General features: G+C 39.7%; 1 protein-coding gene across 3 annotated transcripts in view; it reads left to right on the forward strand.

Moving 5' to 3' along the window:
- Positions 1-22070, forward strand: part of ME1 (malic enzyme 1) — a 155014-nt gene that overhangs the window by 130948 nt on the left and 1996 nt on the right. For all 3 annotated transcript variants that reach the window (XM_066179615.1, XM_066179617.1, XM_066179616.1), the window contains exons 10-13: positions 11895-12000; positions 14772-14914; positions 16966-17139; positions 21789-21887. In XM_066179615.1, coding sequence (XP_066035712.1) covers positions 11895-12000; positions 14772-14914; positions 16966-17139; positions 21789-21887 — 522 coding nt within the window. The remainder of the gene's footprint in view (positions 1-11894; positions 12001-14771; positions 14915-16965; positions 17140-21788; positions 21888-22070) is intronic.

Consider the following 22070-nt stretch of genomic DNA (forward strand, 5'->3'; position numbering starts at 1 on the left):
ATGGATGAGAGGCCAGTTGCCTTTGCTTTTTCACCTTGCTGGTCGGTTTGCAGTATTTGTGGTCATCTTTGTTGGTACCACGCTTCAGAGTGTTCTTTGGCTGTCTGACACTGAAGGTGTTTTGTGGTTCACACAACTGTGCATCAGGAGGATGCATTCTGCAGGCAGTGTCTGCTGGCTTATTGAACAGCATCACAGCACCTTTCACTCATACTGTTAAAGGAAAATAGCACAATCATAGACCTTGAGATGGGTAAATATTAGCAAGATCAGCTTGGTCATCCCTTGCCAGAAGGCACAAACGTAACCTGATCAGGTACAGAAGAATGCAAGTATGTAGGACACAGATTTTTTTTTTTCTTCTGGTGCTTTTTTTTTGTTTGTTTAATGAGTATTTTTAATCCTTTTGGTTTTCATCTAATAATTTTGAAGTGATTTTATGTCCAAACATAAATGACTGAAGGCCTGTGTATTGTCTGTGGCTGCGGAAACTTTGAGGTTGCCTACAAGGAATCAGGTTGCACCATTTCTTTCACCATAGAAACTGGGCATATCAAATCATACAACTGAACTAAAATCACCTCCTGGTGATTAAGGAAACAAACTAACGGGCAGAAGTGTAGGAACGTCACAGCCCTGAAGCAGTAAAAGAGGTCTCTGCTGCAAGTCCATCCAGCTGAGGTGGTTAACCAGCCTTTCTTCTTGCTCCCTGATTTCTTATCCCAGTCTCTTCGCACCTCTCACTGCTAATTTGCTAGTCAGCTGAGAATCCAGGCTGTTGATCTTGGTAAGCAGAAACTCATTCCTTTCATAGGTTCAAAATTTTTAGTGACTCGGTGACTGCATTCTTTCCTCACCTCCTTTGAGCTTCTGCGCTCTCAAGCAGTGCCAAGACCAATCAGTGTCTCACACAGCCTCCATGTTCCTTTCCTCTGCTTATTCTTCTTGGTGGAGCTTTAATTTGGGTTTTGTCCAAAAAGCAGTCCACTGAATTTCATGTCCTGCCTGGAGTATATTTGTGAACTGTTTGTGATTGCCAGACATAACAGCTGTCTGAGGTAGATTAGGGCTGAATTTGTGGCCAGATGTTGATGCAAGCAGCAGGAACCGACGGTGCATATTTCAGGTCATTGCTCGTGTTCCTGGAAGACCTGGCAGCACCGCTTTTCCCATCTGGCTCTCCTGAGGGGCTCAAGAATAGGTGGGTGCTTTGCTGCTGTGTTGTGTTTGAGGGACATCTGTCAGTGCAAGGCCTGCGCTGGACATAAGGAAACATGTCCTTGGTCTAGGGCTCTGCAGGTCCTCTCTTCACTTCATTGTGCAACAAAATGTTCCTTCCTGAAAAGTTAAAAAAAAAAAAAAAAGGCAAAATACCCTCCCTCCAAAGAAAGAAAATACAATGTGAGCCTCAAAAGGCTTGAGATTTAACTGCTGGGAAGTTACATATACAGTGAGTAAATAATTAAACTATTCCTGGTTCCTTTTTCTGGCCTGATAGAGAATGCTGTGATTTAGATCCACTTAGGAAATTATTTTGGCTTTAGCTGATTGGAGAAAAATGCTGCAAGGCTTGATAAAACCTTCCAAACTCTTAGAAATGAGATAAGAGAAGTAAAATGAGGAAGATTTATGAGAACAAGGTAAAATCAGAAGAACTCTATTATTACAAACCCCTTTCATTATTGCAAAGGTAAGAATTACCAAAATCAGAGCATAGATCACCAGTTAATCAAATTTTTTATAAAATAAACTGTCACCTACTTCTTATTACTTAGGACATTTATCAATAGAAACCTGATCAGTAAGAGTCCTTTAAAATTTGCCTCACCAAAACCTGCTTGATCCAAAGAATTTTATGTGAAGAAGGGAGACCTTTTCAGTACTAGAAATATTCTGATCAGTTGGTTTAGCAGTATGAGAAATTACAGAATTGCTGAAGACTCAGCAGCTACTTAGTCCAACTAAACTAATTTTACATCATTTATATTCTGTGCTGGCCTTTGATCATTAATTTTGCGATGTGTTATTATAGATTTAAACATTGTTTCTCCTTTTTTCTACTTTCTGTAGAATTTCAACCAGTTCTGTCTAAAGAAAAATAACCTGGAAACTGCTGTTGACCTGGCTGCAGTTTCCACCTTTTCCTTCTTCCCCCACCCTCAAAAGCTGCCACGAAGTCACTTATCAAGCTTTTGTTGCTGAATTTTTCCTTTGTGGCTTTTTAATTTTAGTTCAAATGCAGCTGTGTTTTCATTCTCCTGTTAATTTTATTTTCCCCCCATGGGAACCATCTGTTTTCATTACACCAAGCCTGATGACCAACTTTTCTGCTATGTTGTGGTAAAAGAGCTGGTGATGGAGGCTATGTTTGTTATACTGCCCGTAGTTGTGTTCTGTAATTCCTTCTGGAGAATTTACAGTGTTGTAGATACCAGTTTGGGGTTGTTGTTTGGTCTTTTAAAGTTTGTTCAGAATGCTTTCACCTTTTGAAACTCTGTTCCAAAGGTGGGTGAGGAAGTTTTGCACATCATATCATTAGAATTTTGCCACTTAAACTGTGTGACTTTTTGAAACTTACTGTCTTAAGTATCCCAGTGCATTCAAATGGAAATTTTAATGCTTAATTAAGAGACACTTTAAACTTGGTTTTGCACTCTTGTGCACTTGAAGATTATACATAATCAGTTGGGGCTCATCTTTAGATCTGAATTACCAGAATCACAGTCTGTCTGATAAATATGTATTTATCTATATAAACACATTGGTGGGTAATGTCTGCCACATTCCATTCCCCTGCTCTCAGTGTTCCCATTTTTCTTTCTGTTAATCTCACAGATTACAGAAATGTGTGATGTGTGGTGAGCAGTTTTGTGTCTTTTTTAAAGCTGCCACAGTGTCATGTTTAGCTGTATTAGTAGCCAAATCTTAGCCCGTGAACTTTAAAGACAGTAAATTCTTTCGTGTCAACTAGTTGAGAAGAGGCAGAATGTGAGAATGTTGGCATATTCATAAGGTTCACCATTGTCTAAGCATTTCAGTAATGTGCTGCAAAGGCTTTTATTGCTTTTTGTTTTGTTTTCTAAGGCAATACCAAAAAGGGTAGTGTGATAGGCAAGAGGGTTCTTAGAACTTCCTAGAAATATGATACAGTTAATAGGACATTTTTAATATTTAAATGGGCTTAGTAGAAACTTCTCCCCACCCTCTGCCAATGATGGCTGCTCCTGTGCTGCGGATAGACAGGGAATGCCAAATATGCTTCTCTTGCAGTGAAGTTTTTCTGCAATTTGCAAAGCAGCATTACATTTTTGTACACCACATAATCTCTAGTGCACAACAGTTGTTCCTTTACAGAGGGATGAATGACATCCTTAATTTTAAAGAGTAAGTCATCATGGAGAAATGTTTCTTTTGACAGTTTTACACTTTATTCTTTTTAGTTCAGCACAGTAATACTTGTGTCTAGTCGAGTGATTTGTAGTTTAAATATCCATTAGATGTGTGATCTTTTAAACCTGGTATGACAAGCACAAGAATATTCACTGAGGTCTGATGGCTGAAGGCCTCAGAATATTGATCTTTTCAGTATCATAGGCAGACTGAAATAGATACCAAAAATTCACCAATTTCTGTGGTCCTGATTAATTATGATGGAGGTAACCAGGTAACTAGATAATCACATAAAAGGATTTCATTTTTCATCCTCTTTCCCCCATTTCATTATGCCTGCAATCTTATTTGCAAAAGATTCTCACAACCGATTAACTGGCATTGGATATGACCCTGATTGAAGTTCATGGATTGGTCAAACCTGGGTACATACATGGTTCAGTCTTTGCTTAGAGAATGATGGAAGAGAAAGGGGGACATTTGGGAATGATACTAGAATTTCAGTGCCAAACTCATATAACACGTGAAAGAATTTTCAGAGTTCACAATGAATTATCATAATATTGAACTGAATTCCATCCAGACTGTCTGTTACTGATTTTTTTAAAAAAATTATCAGTAATCACTCTTTTAAAAAGTTTCAATTCATACTAGATGTGAATTTGATAATGGTTTTAACTTTTATATACCACTGTCTGCTAGTTCTGCTAGCTTTTAATTATTTCTAGCTTTCTTTTTATCAACAGTCAATTATTCTGACACCTCTGTTCTTGACCAGTTCTTTTATGGCTGACTGCAACTGGCTTGGACTCTTTGAGCCAAAAAAAAAAAAATTTACATTTTAGCAAAGATGCAATGCCTTGGGTATCTCCGAGGTGCCACAATCATTCAAAGCAGTTTCCACCTTATTTTACTCGTGTAACATCCCAGCAAAGAAATCCTTGTTTGCTCCATTAGTTTTTCTGATGTCTGGGGAATTGATCTGTGCACTTTCATTTCGCATTTATCATGTTCTATATCAAGCACAAGTTTTTCAAAAAGGAAACATTAATTTGTCTCCGAATGCTCATGGCATTACTCATGCTCAATGAGTAGTGTATGACAACAAGTGAGGACAAGGCAAAAGGGTGATTGGTGGGGTGTTTCTCCGAAAGAGACACCACCAAAACCTGCTGCCTTTGTTGGCACGTAACTCTTTGACACTGTGTGCATAAGATGTACTCATGAGATGGGGACCTAATTTGGGCAGTTTATTTTTTCTTTTGCTCATGCTCTGTTACTGAAATTAATGATTGATTTGCTCCATTTTCTGCTGTTCTGTGGATTTGTGATTTGCTCTGGTTCTCAGATCTTATCTTCTTGAAATAATTGTCTTTATAAATTTTGTCTGGCCTGTTAACTTATTAACCATGTGTGCTTATTTACATGGAAAGGGTACTTTATAAATTTTACAGGACTAAAACAGCCCTACTTTTCTAACAATGTGTTTTGAAGTCAACACCAGAATTGTATTTCTTACTGTAATCATGTTTTACTGCCAACTGTTATGGCATTGTCTCCTCAAAATGTTGTGGTTTTTTCAAACGGTTGGCAACAAACTGCTTATTAGTTGTGTGCCCAAGTTGCCTCGTTTGGTTTTAATGTATTTTCTTCCCCTTTAGGTGTTAGATGATGGGCCTGATCAGGAGGCACTGTCACTTTATAATTAGAGTTTCAGTATGGGGTTTTGGGAGGGCTTCCATGTCTCTGCTTTTTGGTTCCTAAATGAGGTGGCACCGGAGTGCCTGTCACCTGCAGGCCCTTGGACTTCAGTCAAGCCCTCTCCAGTGAGTCCATATCCATACCTCCACCTTTTTTATTTTACATTTTGTGACTTCTTGTACCTGATGCTGTCCTGGAGTTCTGGCTGGGGGGAGCCTGGCCTGTCCCCTCCCAGCCCGCTCTCTGTGCCCCTCCTGTGCCATCCCTTTTGTGATTCTGTGGCCTCCCCATGGAGGTCTCCCTGCAGTCCCTGCCTGGAGCTCTCAACAGCCTTTAGACCACGGATTTACTTGTGATGAAACAGATAAAGCCACATAGAGACCATCTCCCGAAAGGGAGGTGCTTCACCACCTTCTCCCATGACTCTTAACCACTTTTTTTTTTTTTCCTTTTTTCACAATTGCCTTTTTGTTTGTTTTTCTCTTAACTCTGCAGTAGGGAACTCACAGGAAAAATGCAAGTAAAACCAAAACATTTGCAGTTGGAAATACTCAACTTACTAATGGACTGCTTTGCTCTCTGGTCTACAGTTCTCATGTCTTTTGTGGTTCTCATGTCTTCAGTATTTAAGAACCTCAAATTATTTTATTAATTTATCTGTGTACTGATCTCTGAGCTCTTGTTTAAATAAGCCACAGCTGACAGAGTGAAATGGAGGCAAGTGTTTATATAAATAGTTTTGTGCCTCCCTGGTTGTGAGATGGGAGGAGTGCCAGCAATGCCTCAAATGTGGGACAGCGCAGTCACCAGGGTATTCTGCCTGATCCACAGCTGCCTCCCAGCTGATGGGAAGAGCAGTTCTTGGAGAGCTTCCAGCCCTGCCTCTCTGGCACAGAGCTGCTCTGCTCTCCAGCCCTGCTTGGTGGGGCAGCCCTGGCAGAACCAGCTCAAACAGGCCATGGCATTAGGCTGCACACTGGTGGTATTTGTAAGGTTTGTCTCCCATTTTCTAATTTCTCATATAGAGGTCTGCTGTGCAGTCTGGTCTCCTGTTTTTACAGCTGTTTTCTATGAAAATTCTCAGGGTTTTATTGATGGGTCATTTTTGTTTGTTATCTGAGCCTCAATTTGGCTATAATGTGATGATAAGAGTGACTTTCTGTGAAAACTGTGATGTACATTTGCTTGAAACCTGATCCTTGTGATCAGACCCTTAAACTGAAAACTTCAGAACCATCCCTGAAACTCCTCCCTATGAACTGTTTCATTTTAAATCCAAAATACAAGCAATTTTTTCATAGAGCTTTTAACTACTGAGTCCTTGAATTGAGAGGTCCTGGTGTTCATTTGACTGTGTTTTGTAATAATAAAATATAATACCATTGACTCTGACCCATTAAGGAATAGAGTCATTTTAGGATTGCCAACATCTTTCATACATAATGTCACAATCAGAGAAGGCTGCTATTGTTTCTTTATCTCTATACTTCATCTGCTGGTTTAACACAGTCCACCTTTGTAATTCATTTGCTAATAAAGAATTTAGTTCATATTACTTTCCATCTCAGATACCATGGTGACTTCTAATATATCTGTTTTCAGGCTGCTTTGTTCTTCAAGTCCAAAATAACCCAAATGTTACTTGGTACAGAATTACAGTGTGATAGAGGCAATACTTTTCCATTAAAAAGTAATTTCTGGCATTTTCATTTTGAGTCTTTGGATTTAAGGATTATTAATCTTCTTGAGTGCTATTAATATTCTCAACCTTCAGTATTCTAGTGAAAGGATATTGTATAGTTTATTCAGGTAGCCTGATTATCCATTAAAGATACTGTGATCTTCTTTTTAGTACATTAGTTTTTAGTAGTTTTTTGGATGGCTGTTTTTATTTTCTGGTTTTTTGTTTTATTTTTTTTTTTCAGTTCAAGCAAACTTATTATAATGCCTCCAGAAAATTACTTATTCTATAAAAGATAAAAAACCCATATAAGATTATATAGCATTTCAAATTATAAGGAAATAGTCTTGGTGCTTTTTTTATTTCCTTCTTGGGATAATGATCCCCTTTCTTGGGACATTTGGGAAGTAAAAGCAAGAAGAATATATAACCTCACTTTGCCTTCTTCTTTCTATTGAAAGAGTTTGTGAGTTTGTGTCCTCCCCTCTAAACAGCTGCACAGGTATCACCTTAAATCTCTTGGTTCATCTGTGGATTTCAGTGTGAAAGATTTTCTATTTGGATTTGGGTAGTTTTCCTTGATGCAGGAGAAAGACAAATATCTTTATGTACATCTACATATGCTATACATAATAGAAAATATAATATTCCTTAAGACAGCTGATGCCTGGCCTAGAGGAGTCTTTGTACAGCTCTTTGAATAACAGTGCAATAACATCCTTTGATAGGAGCTCCTGGAAAAAAATCTCTCCAAAAAATCTCTCCCCTGTGTGGTGAGCATTGAGGTGCTTCAGTGAAACAATGAGACTGTACAGAGGTTTGGTGGACTGCAAAGGTCTTTAAACTGCTGTTTTTTCTGAGCCCTTTTCATTGACTGAATGAATTTTTAATGATGCTGAAAGAGCAAGACAGTGGACTTAGACACATCTGAATGTGACTGAAGATGATGTTTCTATTTAAAAGACTCAGAGCTTCATACACAAGACCTCAGAGTTCATTCAAACTCTTCAAAGTATTGTGTATTTTACATTTTTTCTTTTTCCTGTTAGGAGAAGAAAGGAAACACGAGTAAGCTCTGTGCCATGTTAGTATTTAGGATTATGGAGATGCAGGCAGACCAGAGCAATTTCTGATTTATGCTGCTTTGTGTTGATCCTTTACTGCTCATTTCCCAGCAGCCACAGTACGAAAACTGGCTAAGCCAGGGCTGGAAATGGAAATGTCAGAAGATGTGCTCTGTGCTTCTGGAAGATGTTTTAGTCAGAGCAGCTCAGCACTGACAGGTCCAGCCACTTCACATCTCTCCAGTGTCAGGAAGGAGACAAGACAGAAAACCACACAAATCCAGAACTGAGACTTCTGCATTTTGGCTCCATCCTCTTCTTTCTGCTGGCTGTCAAAAAACTCTCTGATTTCCTGTTCCAGCTATAGGCATTGAGGGATGAATGTCTGGAAGCTTGTACTAGATTGACTGGAAACCCCTTATTTTAAGGAAGATACACAAAACTGAAATGTTTTCTCCTTTCTGCAAGCCCTTGCTTGCCCTGTTGGCAGGGCACAGAGGAAGGCTAGTCACGGTCTTGCTGCTGCCTTTCTACTTGGTGGAGAGAATTTATCAGTTTGTGGAGAAAAAAATACTGTCGAAAGGACTGGCCTCTAAACTGTTGAAGTTTTGTAATCAACTGGCTGGTCTTGAAATCTTGGATGGAGAGCTTAGGGAGGTGTTACACAGCTCCTTTGGGATCACTGAATTAACAATTAAAATACATTTCTGACACCTCTCCTGTGAGGAAAGACTGACAGGATTGGGATTGTTCAGCCTGGGGAACAGACGGCCCCAGGAGACCTTCTATCAGCCTTCCAGTACCTAAAGGGGCTTATAAGAAAGCTGGAGAAGGACCTTTTACAAGGGCACAGAGTGATAGGACAAGGGATTTAATCTTTAAATTGAACGAGAGTCAATTCACATTAGAAATTAGGAAGATTTTTTTTTACAGTGAAGATGGTGAGGCACTGGGATAGGTTGTCCAGAGAAATTGTGGATGCCATATCCCTGGTAGTGTTCAAGGCCAGGTTGGATGGGGCTTTGAGCAACATGGTCTAGCGGAAGGTTCCTCCACGGCAGGCTGGGTGGAAGGAGATGATCTTTAAGGTCTCTTCCAATCCAAACCATTCTATGATTCTAATTTATTTAAAAATATATATATTAAAAAAAAAAAAACAACAAAAAACAAAAACCAGAAACAACCCAGTCATGCAATTTCTTTCATAAGTGTTTCCCAAGCAAAAATCTCTATGCACATAGCTGTTGTTATTTTTGCTAAGCCACATAATTTAATATTTCATTCTTAGTTAATATGCTAGAAAAATATTTACTTGGATACATGATCTGTGCTGACTAATGGGATCAAACTAATTCAGACCAAAGCTGAATAAATAAGTAAATTTTGAATTGTTTGGGTTTTGACTTGCATTGGTTTTTTGGTTTATTTTTTTTATTTAGAATGGTAGAATATCATGTGTGAAATTAAGAGCAGATAGAAATTAGGGTAAGGCAGAAGTGAATCTGACCTGAGCTGAACCATCTGGCTAGCACTAGTCTTGCTACCTAGCAGCCTGAAAAATACCGCAGTGGATCACATCCTCACCGTTTGAGTACTCCTTTGTAGCCAATTAAATGAGAGATCATTGTCCATGTCAGGACTTTGAATTCCTGGTGTTTCATCTGTAAGTGTTTTAACACCTACTCAAAAGTCAGTCAGGTGTAAAACTGTATAAAAAAGTATGTCTGCTTCATGAAGGATTTTGGTTGTTTTGACTGAAATTGAAAATGAAAGGATAGCAACATATTTTATCCACTAAGATGGCCAGATCTCTTGGCTGTTACTTACTGAGGAAAAAAATCAAAGAGTTTTCCTGAGCAATCTGTCCAGATCTACAGATCCTGGAGGGGCTCAGAAGCCTGCCACAGCCTGAGGAGTGAGCTGGTCACAGCCCTTGGAGATAATTTTTTTTTTTCCTTGATAGTCCAAGGCAGTCTCCTAGAGGCTGCATTTTAAGGTCAGATGGAAAACTGGCCTCCTCAGCAGCAGCATGATGAGCCATTAAGGAACCATCTAAAGAAGCAGCCTGAGACTGGATGGTGGCCCTGGGCATTCACTCCTGGCTCCCTAGCAAACCTGTCACCAAGCGTTTCAGTTTCAACCAGTCGGCAGATGAGAATGAGAAATGGCTTTTTTATGGTCTTTTGAGTTAATCCTAGCAACAAGCTTTTGGTCTGGAAGTCATAAATGTTGGGGTTTCTTTTTCTTTGCTGACTAAAAAGAAAGGTGCATATTTTTCCTTTGAAAACGTTAAGGAAAATTCCTGCTTTAAAATGAGACGGGTCTAGAGTGTGTGTGCAGACTGTGGGGACATCTGCTGGGATGCTGGGAAATGGCAGACTGCAAAATGCAGATGGTGGTGGAGTGATTCAGGCATGAATGTGCCAAAAGTGGTAATACTGTGGCATTCCCTCAGGGCTGACAATTCCACGTTTTATCCACAAAGGAAATGAAGTGGCCCTATCTCAGTATTTCTGGGCTGATCACTCTAGGAGAACACTTAAGACCCGCATAAGCCCATCCAGACATAAAAATGTGTAGAAAAGAGAGATCTGTGGAAATGCCCTGTAATCATGGGTGAGCCAAAAGCGGCTGGCATGCTGTGGGGCAGAGCAGCTCAGTCAGCCCTGACCACGTGACAGCTTCCTGTGGCACCCTTGGGATGGAAGCACTTTCCTTGCAGATGGAAATCAGAAACAACCTCTTCTTCTGCCCTCCAGCTCTGGCAGTGGCTGAGCCAGGACCAGCAGAGGAGCTTCGGTGATGGGACTGGCATGACCATATGCTGCCACACTGCAGAACTGTGGTCCGAAATGAAGCATCAGCTTTCTCAGTTTTGTTATAAAAACTATTCGTGGCTTATGTCTGATGGTGTATACGGGCCTAAATTGAGCCAAAATTTTCAAATTCGTAGACTTTGGTGGAATCATGGAATGAATTTTGTTCCAATATTTCAGTGTCGCCTTGATAATCTCACTAAGATTAAGGAAACTTTTGTTTTATCAGTTGTAAAAGGTGTGGCTGGGGAGATGATAAGTATCTGTTCTGGCTATTTGTTCAAAACTACATTCAGCATTCAATTTTCCTCATGTGCTTCCCTATACATCTGCTTTATCTGCATCTTTCTGTCTGAAATTGTAGGATGTTTGAAGGGCTGGAACCATCTTCCAGACATACGTTTGAAAAGTGCCTTTGCAGTGATATTTTCTGCAGTCACAAGACTAAAAGGAGGGGTGGAGGCATGCTCATTTTAAACTTTTCTCTGAAGTTTTCAGATGTCTGTGTGCAGACAGACAAAGGTCTGCATATTTAGACAACTAACAGAATTTTCACAAACACTGGCCTTTTCTCGTCCCACACTCTGTGTTACACAGAGCTCAAACCCACTTTGCAGCCCAAGTCAATGTCAATGATATTCTGTAGCCCTTTCTCCTGCATCTGTCATATTCCATTTGGAAACCTTGTTGGGCATTGCTGGGTGGAAATTGACAGTAGAGATCAGGGAGAAAGTTTTCACAGCTGAGTCAATTTTGTTAATGCAGAAAGGGTGCACCAGACATCTGGTTAGAATTGTTTTTATTCCATCCTTAATAATGAATGACTTAAATATGAAAAATGTGAAGGCAAATGTAGGCTCCACTATAGTCTAAATACTCACACTGTATAGTCTCCATACTTCTAGACAAGAGCAAAGCTGAAAAATCTATGAGAAACTATTTTTATTTTGCTAAGTTACAAATCTCATGTAATTGCTCAAGTAGATGTTAATACTGTGGTGTTCTACAGCTATTTTCATTTTAAAGTACAATTACTGAATTTATTGACTGCTTAGAGAAATAGATTAGTCCTAAATTATCCTAAGCATGTTAGTGTACACAGTGTAACTTTGTCTGATATGATAGATGCAAAAGTAGAAATTAAAATAGGATGTGTTAAACCAGATACTTTGTAAACTGATTATCCCAGGATATTATGTTCCATTAAACTTTAATATCTTTTTCTTGTTGTTCTGTACTCAGGGGCGTGCCTCATTAACACATGAGAAACAGCGTTTTGCCCACGAACATGGAGAAATGAAAAATCTAGAAGATATTGTTAAAGATATAAAACCGACTGTGCTAATAGGTAATTTCTTCGACTTTAAAGCAATGACCTTATTCTTTGTTGAAAAAAATGGGGATGTGGCTTTGTCTGAAGAGAAGATCAAGTTCCTCTGAACAGAGTTTACCTTTGTGCGTTTTCAGAAAACACTGGGTGCATAATGGACTCTATTAAGCAACTGAAAAATAGTAACTATCCAAGCATGTAACACTGCTTTCGTTCTGAGCCATCCATTTTACAGGGGAAAGAATCTGACTGGTTTTAAACATCTGATGGAGGATGTTTCCACTTTCCTTGATAACTTCTGGCTTAGTGTGCAAGGTGTAATACAAATAACATCAAACTTAGAGTGAGAAAACTGAGCTAAGCTGATGTAAAGCTGTGCAAATATGAGGGTGCTGTATCTGAGTCTTTATCACTTTTAGGTCCATAGCCAGCAGTCCTTTACACAGACCAAAATGCAGATTTTACGAAGACTTTTTCTTTTGTAAAAGCTGAAGGATTGTGTTCTCAATAATGGATTGCTCAGCTCTGTATACTTTGGTCTTGGTCTTTTCTGAAATAAGTAAGACTTCAAGATTAATGTATCTGGCTAGTAAAGTAATTCATCAGGTGCTAGAAAGCTGAAATGCCACAGTGATAATTATCCTACATTTTTAACAGCTACCTTTTTAACTATTCCTACACCACGCGGTTCTTGTTCAGTAAAATCTGTTTTTGCCAGTGGTCATCGGTGAGGTAAATGAAATGTTTCTTTTCCTGTGCTACATGAAGATATCACTGGAAGAGGAGACCAAGTGGTCCAGAGAATTTACTTAGTATACTATAAGGCTGAAAAAGCTAGAGGGACAGAAGAGTAGAATGAATGGATATTTATCCAGATAAAGGTGTGTGGATGCTTTGAGAAGATTTGCTGTCATGAAATATGGTTTTAACGTGTTTCATTTTTATGTATAAACCTATGTGACTCTCCCTCAAGGTCACTTTCTCTTATCAGTTCTGTATAATGAAGTCTCTTCCATCAGAAACAGCAACAGAAAGTAATATTGGGGATTTTTTTGTTTGAGTGACTAGACAGTCAGTATGTTGCCTGGAGTACCAGGAGTCATGGGGAAATATGCTGATAGTCCTCCTCCCACTCTTTTACTTAGCCCCGTCTGAGAAAATCCTTCTACACATTTCATTGCCTGCAGAGGCTCAAGGAAAAACCTTGATTTAGAGAGACCCAGTCTAAGAAAGTGCAATTAAAAGAAGGAAAAAAAAATTAATAGCCATTAGCATTTTGTTTTACCTTAAATCTGAAGATAGTTGTCATTCTTACTGTTGGCTGTCCAGAAGCAGTTTTAGAAGACATTAAACACTTGGCAACTGAAGATTTAACCAGAAACTAAGGTGCCTAACAGGCTCTTATACAGCTGTTCATCAAACACAGAGTAGCTCAGCTGGTCTGTCAGGGCTTTTGCATCTAAGCATCCCATTCATAGAAAGTGAAGTACAGAGAGCTCAGAGTTGCAAAAAAGTAGTTGTATGTGACAGATGATACCATGCTCCATGTGGAATCAGTCAGAAAATACTCTTGAGATGCCTTAAAGAAACATGAGTCCTGAAGCAGGACCTTCAAGCCAGCTCTGGACAATGAGGGCCCCTTTCATTTCCCCCCAGGGACCTTGTGCTCTCCTCAGGCAGATCCCAAGATGTTCTTTTATTCTGGGCATTGTCAGGATGCTCATTTGAGCATCAGTGACCAGACGTTATAGTACTGACCTGAGAAAGGCCCAAGTTCCAGGCTCTCCTCTCCCAGTCTGGCTTTTAATCCATTTCCGTGCCCCAAGAGAGGGAAAACAAGCTCTTTTTCCTGCTTTTGAAACTCAGATGCTGTGTTGAAAGCAGGATGGGGTGTCAGGCACTGTGCTCTCTAAGGACAAAGGAGGCTACCTTCTCTCCAAGCCAGGTGAGAGGGGCCTCAGGTAAAATAAAGATCCTTAGTTTCACTCCAAGGTCCGTTCATCTGTTTATTTCCACTGAACGTGTGGATATCCTTGAATTCCCAGCTCTTGAAGATTATTCAGAAATACAGGTGTACCTGGCATCTCAAAAACATCACACACCTCCCCCTTCGATCGTGAATTGTCTGAGGTCCAAGATCGAAGTACTGGCTGCATGTCCACAATGCAGCAGAGTGCAGCCTAAGTTAGATGATTTCATCCTGCAAGAGTAGCATTACACATTTGTAAGTGTGGACAGTATAGGGAATAGAAAAGCATCTCTGGTGCAAGAAAAAGGGATATATTAAAAAAATTTTGCTGTCAGGGAAGGCCTAGACTCAAAATTATTTGTCAGCTCAGCTCAGATATAGAAGGCCAAGACTTCACTCATCATGTCAGAAAAAACTGAAATCTGACACACTGGATTTGGGAGAAGCCATCCAGTCTGTTGCACAAAACTTTAGAACACAGAGCTGCATCTATCCAGTCCATACTGGACCTAGCTGCAGGTTAGGTGATAACATTTATATCTTACACAAAGGGCCTGAGGAAAAGGAAAGGAGAAATTCACCAGATTGTACAGGGACAAATAGGTTCTGCCTTGTGCTAGGGATAATACTGAAGTTTCACTATTGCAAAATCTTTTATATAAAACTTTATTTCAACTACATGTTAGGAAGAAGGTTGAACTCCATTTTAAAGAGGGAGAGAGACAGAAAAAGGAGCTGTGTTTTTTACAAGTGATGGGCATGCCTTACCTTGAACTAATTTAATTTGTCTGCTTGTTATGTGTGTGTTTTTCTTCTTTAGGAGTTGCTGCAATTGGTGGTGCTTTTACTCCAAAAATTCTTCAGGATATGGCTGCTCTAAACAAACGTCCTATAATTTTTGCTCTCAGCAATCCCACCAGCAAAGCAGAATGCACTGCTGAGCAGTGCTACAAATACACAGAGGTAATCAAAGATTAACGTCTTTCCAGTCTAAGTCATGAAAAGTAAATCTGAAATTAAATTTTAAAAGGGAGGAGGACAGAGGGTGGAGCTGCAGGTACTAATCATGACTCTGTACATAGATAAAATGAGTTAAATTAAGTAACAGATTTTTCAGATTTTATCAAGACAGTTTCACTGAATTCACTCCTGCTTGCACTCTCATAAAAACGTTTCATAGCTTTTATTGGTGTAGGCAACACTCACAATCTTTATTATAACCAAAGCATCAGTCACCATCAATCATTAGAGCATTATGTCTGTTTTTGAACTGTACCATTCTGTGTAATATATATGCATAGTGGCATGCTTTTCATTTGAAGTTTCATAAATACTCTTTAGGGTAAGAAAATATATCAATACATGAAACAGAATCTTTCAAATTATTCTGTATTAAGAACTGGGATAATTGACTCTACATAGAAAGTTTTCTGATACATAAACATAGGTTAAAATTAAGAGAATTGTGCTTGCTTATTTATTTTAGAAGTACTGATAAACACATTATCCTGTAATTCAGCCTAGAATTTAAAATGTACGTGTACCTGCCTGTATGTGTTTCAGAGCAGATGTATTTGGATTTCTTGTCAAATACAGGGCATTTTGAATGACAGTTCCTCAGTGTTTAAAAGACAAATTTAGCATGTCCATTCTCCAGAGCAGGGATGTAATTACAGCACAGTGCAGGAGCCAGGGAAGCAACCTACATGAAGGGTTGGTTGTAGTGGGTAACCACATGTGGTAAACAGAGCAAAAGACACTCTGAAGTATTTGACCTGTCACCAAAACATATAATAAGCAGGCCAGGATTATAGTGCATGACACCAAACAAAACAGAATTTTCTTCTGTGAAGAGCTGAATAGCAACAGTGGCCTACTTTAAAATGCACTATAATGCGTTTCAGTTTCTCGTTCTCTAAGACAGGCAGAGATATTTCTGATACAAAGTGCTTCTGAAGTATTTAACAGTGATATTTATCACTTTAGCAGTGCTAGCATAAATAAAGGCTGGCTTTTCTTCCCCACCTAAATTCAGCGCTTAAATTTGAGGGTGCTCCCTCTGCAGAGAGGCAGGAGCCAGGGGCCTTTGGGCTGCAGACACCAAGGCTGTGCAGTGCCACTCCCACAGGAACTGCAACCAAAACTGAGTTAGAGCAGATCCCTTGTCCTCAGGACAAGGGTTACCATGTAACTTGTATCCATATAGCTAAATTATCATAATTCACCCAAACGGGCTGGCTCTTCCCTACTGCCTACCTGCACCAGTTTGGGCCCTACCAGCCGCAGTCCTACCTGGCATTACCCAAAAATCTGCTGGGAAACATTCTAATGTTTATCAGTACTGGCAGGTACCTGAGTTGGTGCCCTCACCCTACTCAGTATGTTACAAAGAGGGGGCCCCCAAGGTCCTGGCAGAGGAGCTTCCACACTGACTTGTGCTTTTGCTCTGTGAGATGATGTTCCTGGGACAGAGCCTACACCTTTGTCATTCTGTTGTGCTGTGGAATGGGCTCAAGGGCCTGAAGAGGGGGATTGGGAAGAAAAGAGAGCTCTGCCTGCCCACAGCTCCTCAGAAATCACCTCATCCAAAAGTGTGACATTTAGTTGCCTTAGTATCTTTTTTTGGGTGCTTTGCTATTGGGAGAAAAGTCCAGTAGCATCATCTGTTGCTGCCATGGCAGTATTGCCCACTTTGGGTTTTACAGCTTTGTACTTCCCATGGAGCTTCTTCTGGCGTGGATGCACAAAGTGAATAATGACTGCTGGCTCCAGTTTCCCTCCTTCTAAATTGTACAGAGAGGGGGAGACAGCCACAGAGAATCACCAGTGATCTCCAGGATCAGCACCCTGATGTTCCTGAGACATTGAGGCAAATAGCGCTAACACCCTCTCAGAAGAGATGCTAAATTAGATGCAACCCAGCTTCCACAGGGGTGGATATTTAAAAGGATGGGAGAAATATTTCAACAGCAATCTCTTAATTAATGTGCTTCCTTTTTCTTCTTACAATTTAGGGACGTGGGATTTTTGCCAGTGGAAGTCCTTTTGATCCTGTCACTCTTCCAAGTGGCCAAACTCTCTATCCTGGACAGGGTAACAATTCCTATGTGTTCCCAGGAGTTGCCCTTGGTGTTATTTCATGTGGAATGAGACATATTGATGAGGATGTGTTCCTCACGACTGCTGAGGTACTGTATTCAAAATTATTTAAATTCCCTAATTTAGTGAGTTTGTATTAATGAGCAATTAAACAGGAAGAACTAAACTTTAAAACAGGAAAAATACTGCTTTCTCTGTAAGGCCTTTATTTGCAAGGTATATTGTTCTTTATAAATTGTATTTGAACAAGTAATTTTTAAAAAGTTAACACTTGGCCTAGGGTCACCTGACATAAACTTTACCTTCTGTTGAGAAGGGGAAAAAAAGAAAGATTTCAGTATTGTCTTACTGCAGGTAAATGCACATATGTACAGTTTGCATGCACAAGTGCATGGGTTTGATTTTAGATTGAAAGGAATTGCTATTATTGATGTTAGTAGCTTTGGGGTGACTCGTGTGTGTGTTTTGCTTAGAAGCAGTGTTTGAATTTGAATTAGAAAGCCCTGGGCAATGCACGTTGGTCTGACCATGTCCATGCAAAGTAATTGAAAGCCTGATACTCTGGGTTTTTTTTAAAGGGTATGGAAATAAGGAAGAAGGTTACCCTCAGTTTACCATGTTAGCTCCAGTTGACCCAGGCTCACTTCAGGGGAATTTCTGCGCAGTCCAGTTCATACCAGTTACAGTCCACAGCACTTCATCAAAGTGCAGTGTCCTACTCTTCCAAGAAGCTGTATAAGCACGCTTGGGGATACATGGGTAATGTAGGCAGTGCACCAAGGAGGCCTCCAAGCAATAAATTGGAACATTAAAATTATGGAACAATAAAAAAGAGGGGGAAAAAAGAGTTTGAATGCATTATTCAGCTCCTGCAGCTTCTCTAAGGAATTCCAGATTCTTGCTCCTTCTGTTCTCTTCATGGTTTAAAGGGAAGAAAGTGGTCCTTGGCTATCACTCAAGGGCAGCTAATATGCAGTATGATTCTATGACAGGCAGTATGTCATACAAAGCTTTCTTTAAGCAGTAGGCACTTGCATGCTGTCCTTGCTGGACTTTCAGAGGTTTTTTAAGATGCATGCTATGGCATCTTTAAAGAGGTTTGCTGATAGCCTGCTGTCTGTAAGAAAGACATTCCCAATTTCCATGTTTAAAATCAGTAAAAAGCCCAGCCTGTCTCCACTGGCTTTAACCATCGTAGAAGGGCAATGATCCATCTCCTAAGCCTTTGGATAATTATATCTTCCCTTTAAATCCTCCCCTGTAATTTCAGTTGGATATGATGATCCTCACTTCCTGGTCTAAACTGCTGTGTTAGAGTTGCCTTACTTCATGTAGAAGCTGCTTCATTTTGCTTTGTGTGAAATGGTTCCTGTATATTGAGAGCTGATGACAAAGGGTGGCACATGTGTGGATTGAACTGTGTTTCATATGACAGTCTACGAAGTCAGGTAAAAATCAGTTCTGAACAAAGAAATGTAACAGTCAGGAAAGTAAAATAGTATCAGAAATTATGAGGAAGCTTTTAAATTCCCTCTTGACGTAGAGGTTCTTTCCTGACTCTTTGGTACAGGTTTTGCTATACAGTTGTCTTCCCCTAGTAAACTCTCTAGAAAAGTTTGACATATAAAAATGTGGGTTTTGTCCTGCATAGAAAGTTCTGTTGGTGGCAGGATCCCTGGATAGCTGCTCCCCTTACTGCTCCCAGCTCAGGGCTTTCACATCTGGTCTCTTACATGTGAGGGGCCGTGGGCCTTGGTTGAGCTGAGCTGATGGGTGCCAGAGGAGTCTGCCAGAAGAGGTGTCAGGGGTGTGAAGGCAGGCAGGGCTGTGTAGGCCCTTCGCTGAATAATTACACTGCAAAGCAAAAGCAAATGTGCTCTTTTTCTTTTATTTTCTTGGCTTTTTTAATGGAAGGATAAAATCATAATAGTTTCATGAGGGTTTTAGAATAGTGCTTAATATTCTTTATTTGAAACAGAAGCATCCAAGATGCTGCAAAATTTAGAGAACCAAACCCATGCATTTTGGGTAGAGGCACCTTCTTAGATTGCCAAGGTAGCTTACCTGAAAAAGAGAAATTTTAAAAAGAAAGCAGCCCAAGGTGCATGCCTGCACCTCCTGCTTCTTGCTTTGCCACCACTCCAATTAAATCTGATTGAAGTCACAAATCAGTAGTTACTATAACTAGAACAGATTTTGCTTCCAGTGTTCTTTCCTTCCTGACAAGTAAAATAGAGTGTGACTTTGACTTTGGATGATAAATCTAAGGTACCATAAGCTGTGATACCTCTTAACTGCAGGCAGTTGTTCTGTGATGACAAGGGATGTTGCCTATTCTTTTAAGTCCTGCCAAACACAACAAAAGAGGCAGAGAATTATGAACTAATGAAATATTCTTGCATGTGTGACCTGCAGTTTAGTTCAGAAATAATCCTACAAAATCTTTTCATTATGGAGAATACGTCCTCCAAAAACCAAGATGCCCCCACTTGCTTTATGCCATTTTGTCTTGGTCACCTTTTACTTATGTTCTGCAATAACACTCCACTATTTTTTTCTATTAAAAACTTTAATAAATTAATACTTAAAACATGAAAATAGACACACTGGGTTGGACCTAGGGTCCAAACAGTTTGGTATCTTCCTGTGAAAGCAATCACTTACAGAAGCTGAGTAAAAGAGGATAAATGAGAGAAATGCAAAATGATCCTTCTGCTGAAGTGGCTTCTCAGATTCTGGCAACATTTACTGTATTGCCTTCCTGTGCTGGGTATTTTATCCCTGTATGGATTTTTCCTTCATAAATGAGCCCAGTGGTTTTTTAAACATGTCTATACATTTGAACATCTTTTGGCAATTAGTGTCACAATATAATTATGAGTCCTGTGGAAAAAGAAACTCATAATTTTATGCTGTTTGATTATACGGTTTCCCTACAGCCTACATAAGAAATGTTCACCTTCAGTTGTCTTTTGCATTTCCTTTTGGTCTTCTCTTTTTCTCCCAAGTGTATTTTATTATTTTTTGTCTCCTTGATCAAAAAAATAATTTTTGGTTATCTTTTTTATTCTTTGTACCCCCTCATGATTCTACCCCATTCTTTTTTGAAGTATGTGGAGAAAAACCACACCCTGCTCAAAGTGGTGTTACGTTTTGATATTTACATTGGCACAATTATGTTTTCTGTGACACCTCTTATTTTCTCAGTAATCCCAAATTCATCATTTTTCCCCCTGCCACTGATCTGATGTTCTCAAGGAGTGTTCTTCAAACACCACATGAAGAGGGTGTTATTCTCTTTGGAAATGCTTGGGTTTGTGTTTTTGCATAGTTTTCAATGGTGTTACAGGAGTATGTCTAAAGGAACAGCATGGCATCTATACGGTTGATCTTGCTCCCTTTCCCACTTTGAGCACTGCCCAGGTGTTTTGTAGCTTGCCTTCTATCAAAAACAGAACCACAAAAGAGAAGTGCTCCACTCCTGAACCTTTAATTTTCAGTGATGCATTGCAGTAAGAGCAACTTGCTGTTGATTTCTTCAGCTTTCATCTTTCCTGCAGAGCCCTCTTAAGCTGTTAACATCAGGGACCTCATGTTGTAAGTGCCTCCTTACATTCAAATGCACATCAAAGGGCTGTATATCATTTTGAAATAACCTGGTTGCTGTTCTGGAGCTCAGTAACTTGATTTTACATTCTCTTAGCTCCCCCTAGAGGGTTTTTCTCTGCTGTGTTTCTCAAGATGAGGTTTAAATGTAAACAAATGCTTTTTCTTGATTTGTTATACTCAAGAGCCTATCGCTCTTGCCAGCATTTTAACTCCAAATGGAAAAACTTAGGACAGCTACCAACATTCTGGTTAGAGTTCTCAAGAGAACACTGAGTTCTTCTGAACCTGGAGTTACTTTAGTTCAAACTATTTACCTGCTTCTGCTGGAAGGGATGCATGCAGACACCTGTTCTGATGCAGTCCTAGATGTTTACAAGCGTTATGTACAGGCTCCCATTACCACATGCAACAGGAGCTGTAGGAAGTTTTGTTTGTGCTTTGCTTCAAGTATTTTCCTAGAATATTCCCTCAAAAGTGCACTTCTTGCTTTCTCTTCGGACTTTGTTATCAGTTGCAAGTCTCAGTGTTTCCTGGACTTTCCTGGTGTTTTCAGAACCTCTTGGTGTGTCATACATGGCTCCACCAGATGTTATCCAGAGCAGAGTTTTCCTTCTATCCAAATCTGGATCACCCTGAAAGGCTATTTCAAGTCCCCAAAAGACAAACAAATTGTAGCTAATGATAGCAGAAATACCAGCCGCCAGTAATTTCATTCAGAGCATTTTACACTTAAGGGTTTCAGTTCTGTTCCCTGCACAGGTTAATGTGACAACTGTCAGAATGACAGGTGCTTCTTTGTATTTTAGAAGTCTTTGACCCAGCTGCAATTGTTGGCTGGAATTTATGTCTTACAAGGACCTATTTGCTAGTTTATATGTGGACTTACTTAAGACTTAAGTAACTTCTATTGTCTGAGTGAGAAAAAGGCGTAATGCCCCTCCATTTCTAATTCTTGTGTAGCTTCTCCTAATGACAAAGGGGGTTCTAAAAAAACACTGTCTAGGTGGATTAAGCAGTATCTGTGTGATTTGCCAAAGCAGAATCATTTATTTGCTAAAGACAATATCACAGTCTAATCAATCTACAGCTGCATCTGCATGTCAAGTTAAACATGTTTGTGTTATTTCAGGTGATAGCGCAGCAAGTTACGGAAGAGAACTTACGGGAAGGTCGCCTCTACCCTCCGTTAGTCACCATTCAGGACGTGTCACTGAAGATCGCTGTGAGGGTAAGGCACCTCAGCCTTTTGTGGCTTTTTGTCTTCCCACCAGCTCTACATAGTTTGATTTGATCACCTAACACACCTTCACACAAGCAGGTTTACATCAATTGATATTGGACACATAACAGTTTCAAATTTAAGTTCTAAATTCATAAATGTAAAGGTAATCAAATACAAGGAGAGCTGTGG

This window comes from Chamaea fasciata, unplaced genomic scaffold (genome assembly GCF_029207755.1).
Source record: "Chamaea fasciata isolate MVZ Bird 193981 ecotype frontalis unplaced genomic scaffold, bChaFas1.0.hap1 SCAF_3, whole genome shotgun sequence".
Classification (NCBI taxonomy): Eukaryota; Metazoa; Chordata; class Aves; order Passeriformes; family Sylviidae; genus Chamaea; species Chamaea fasciata.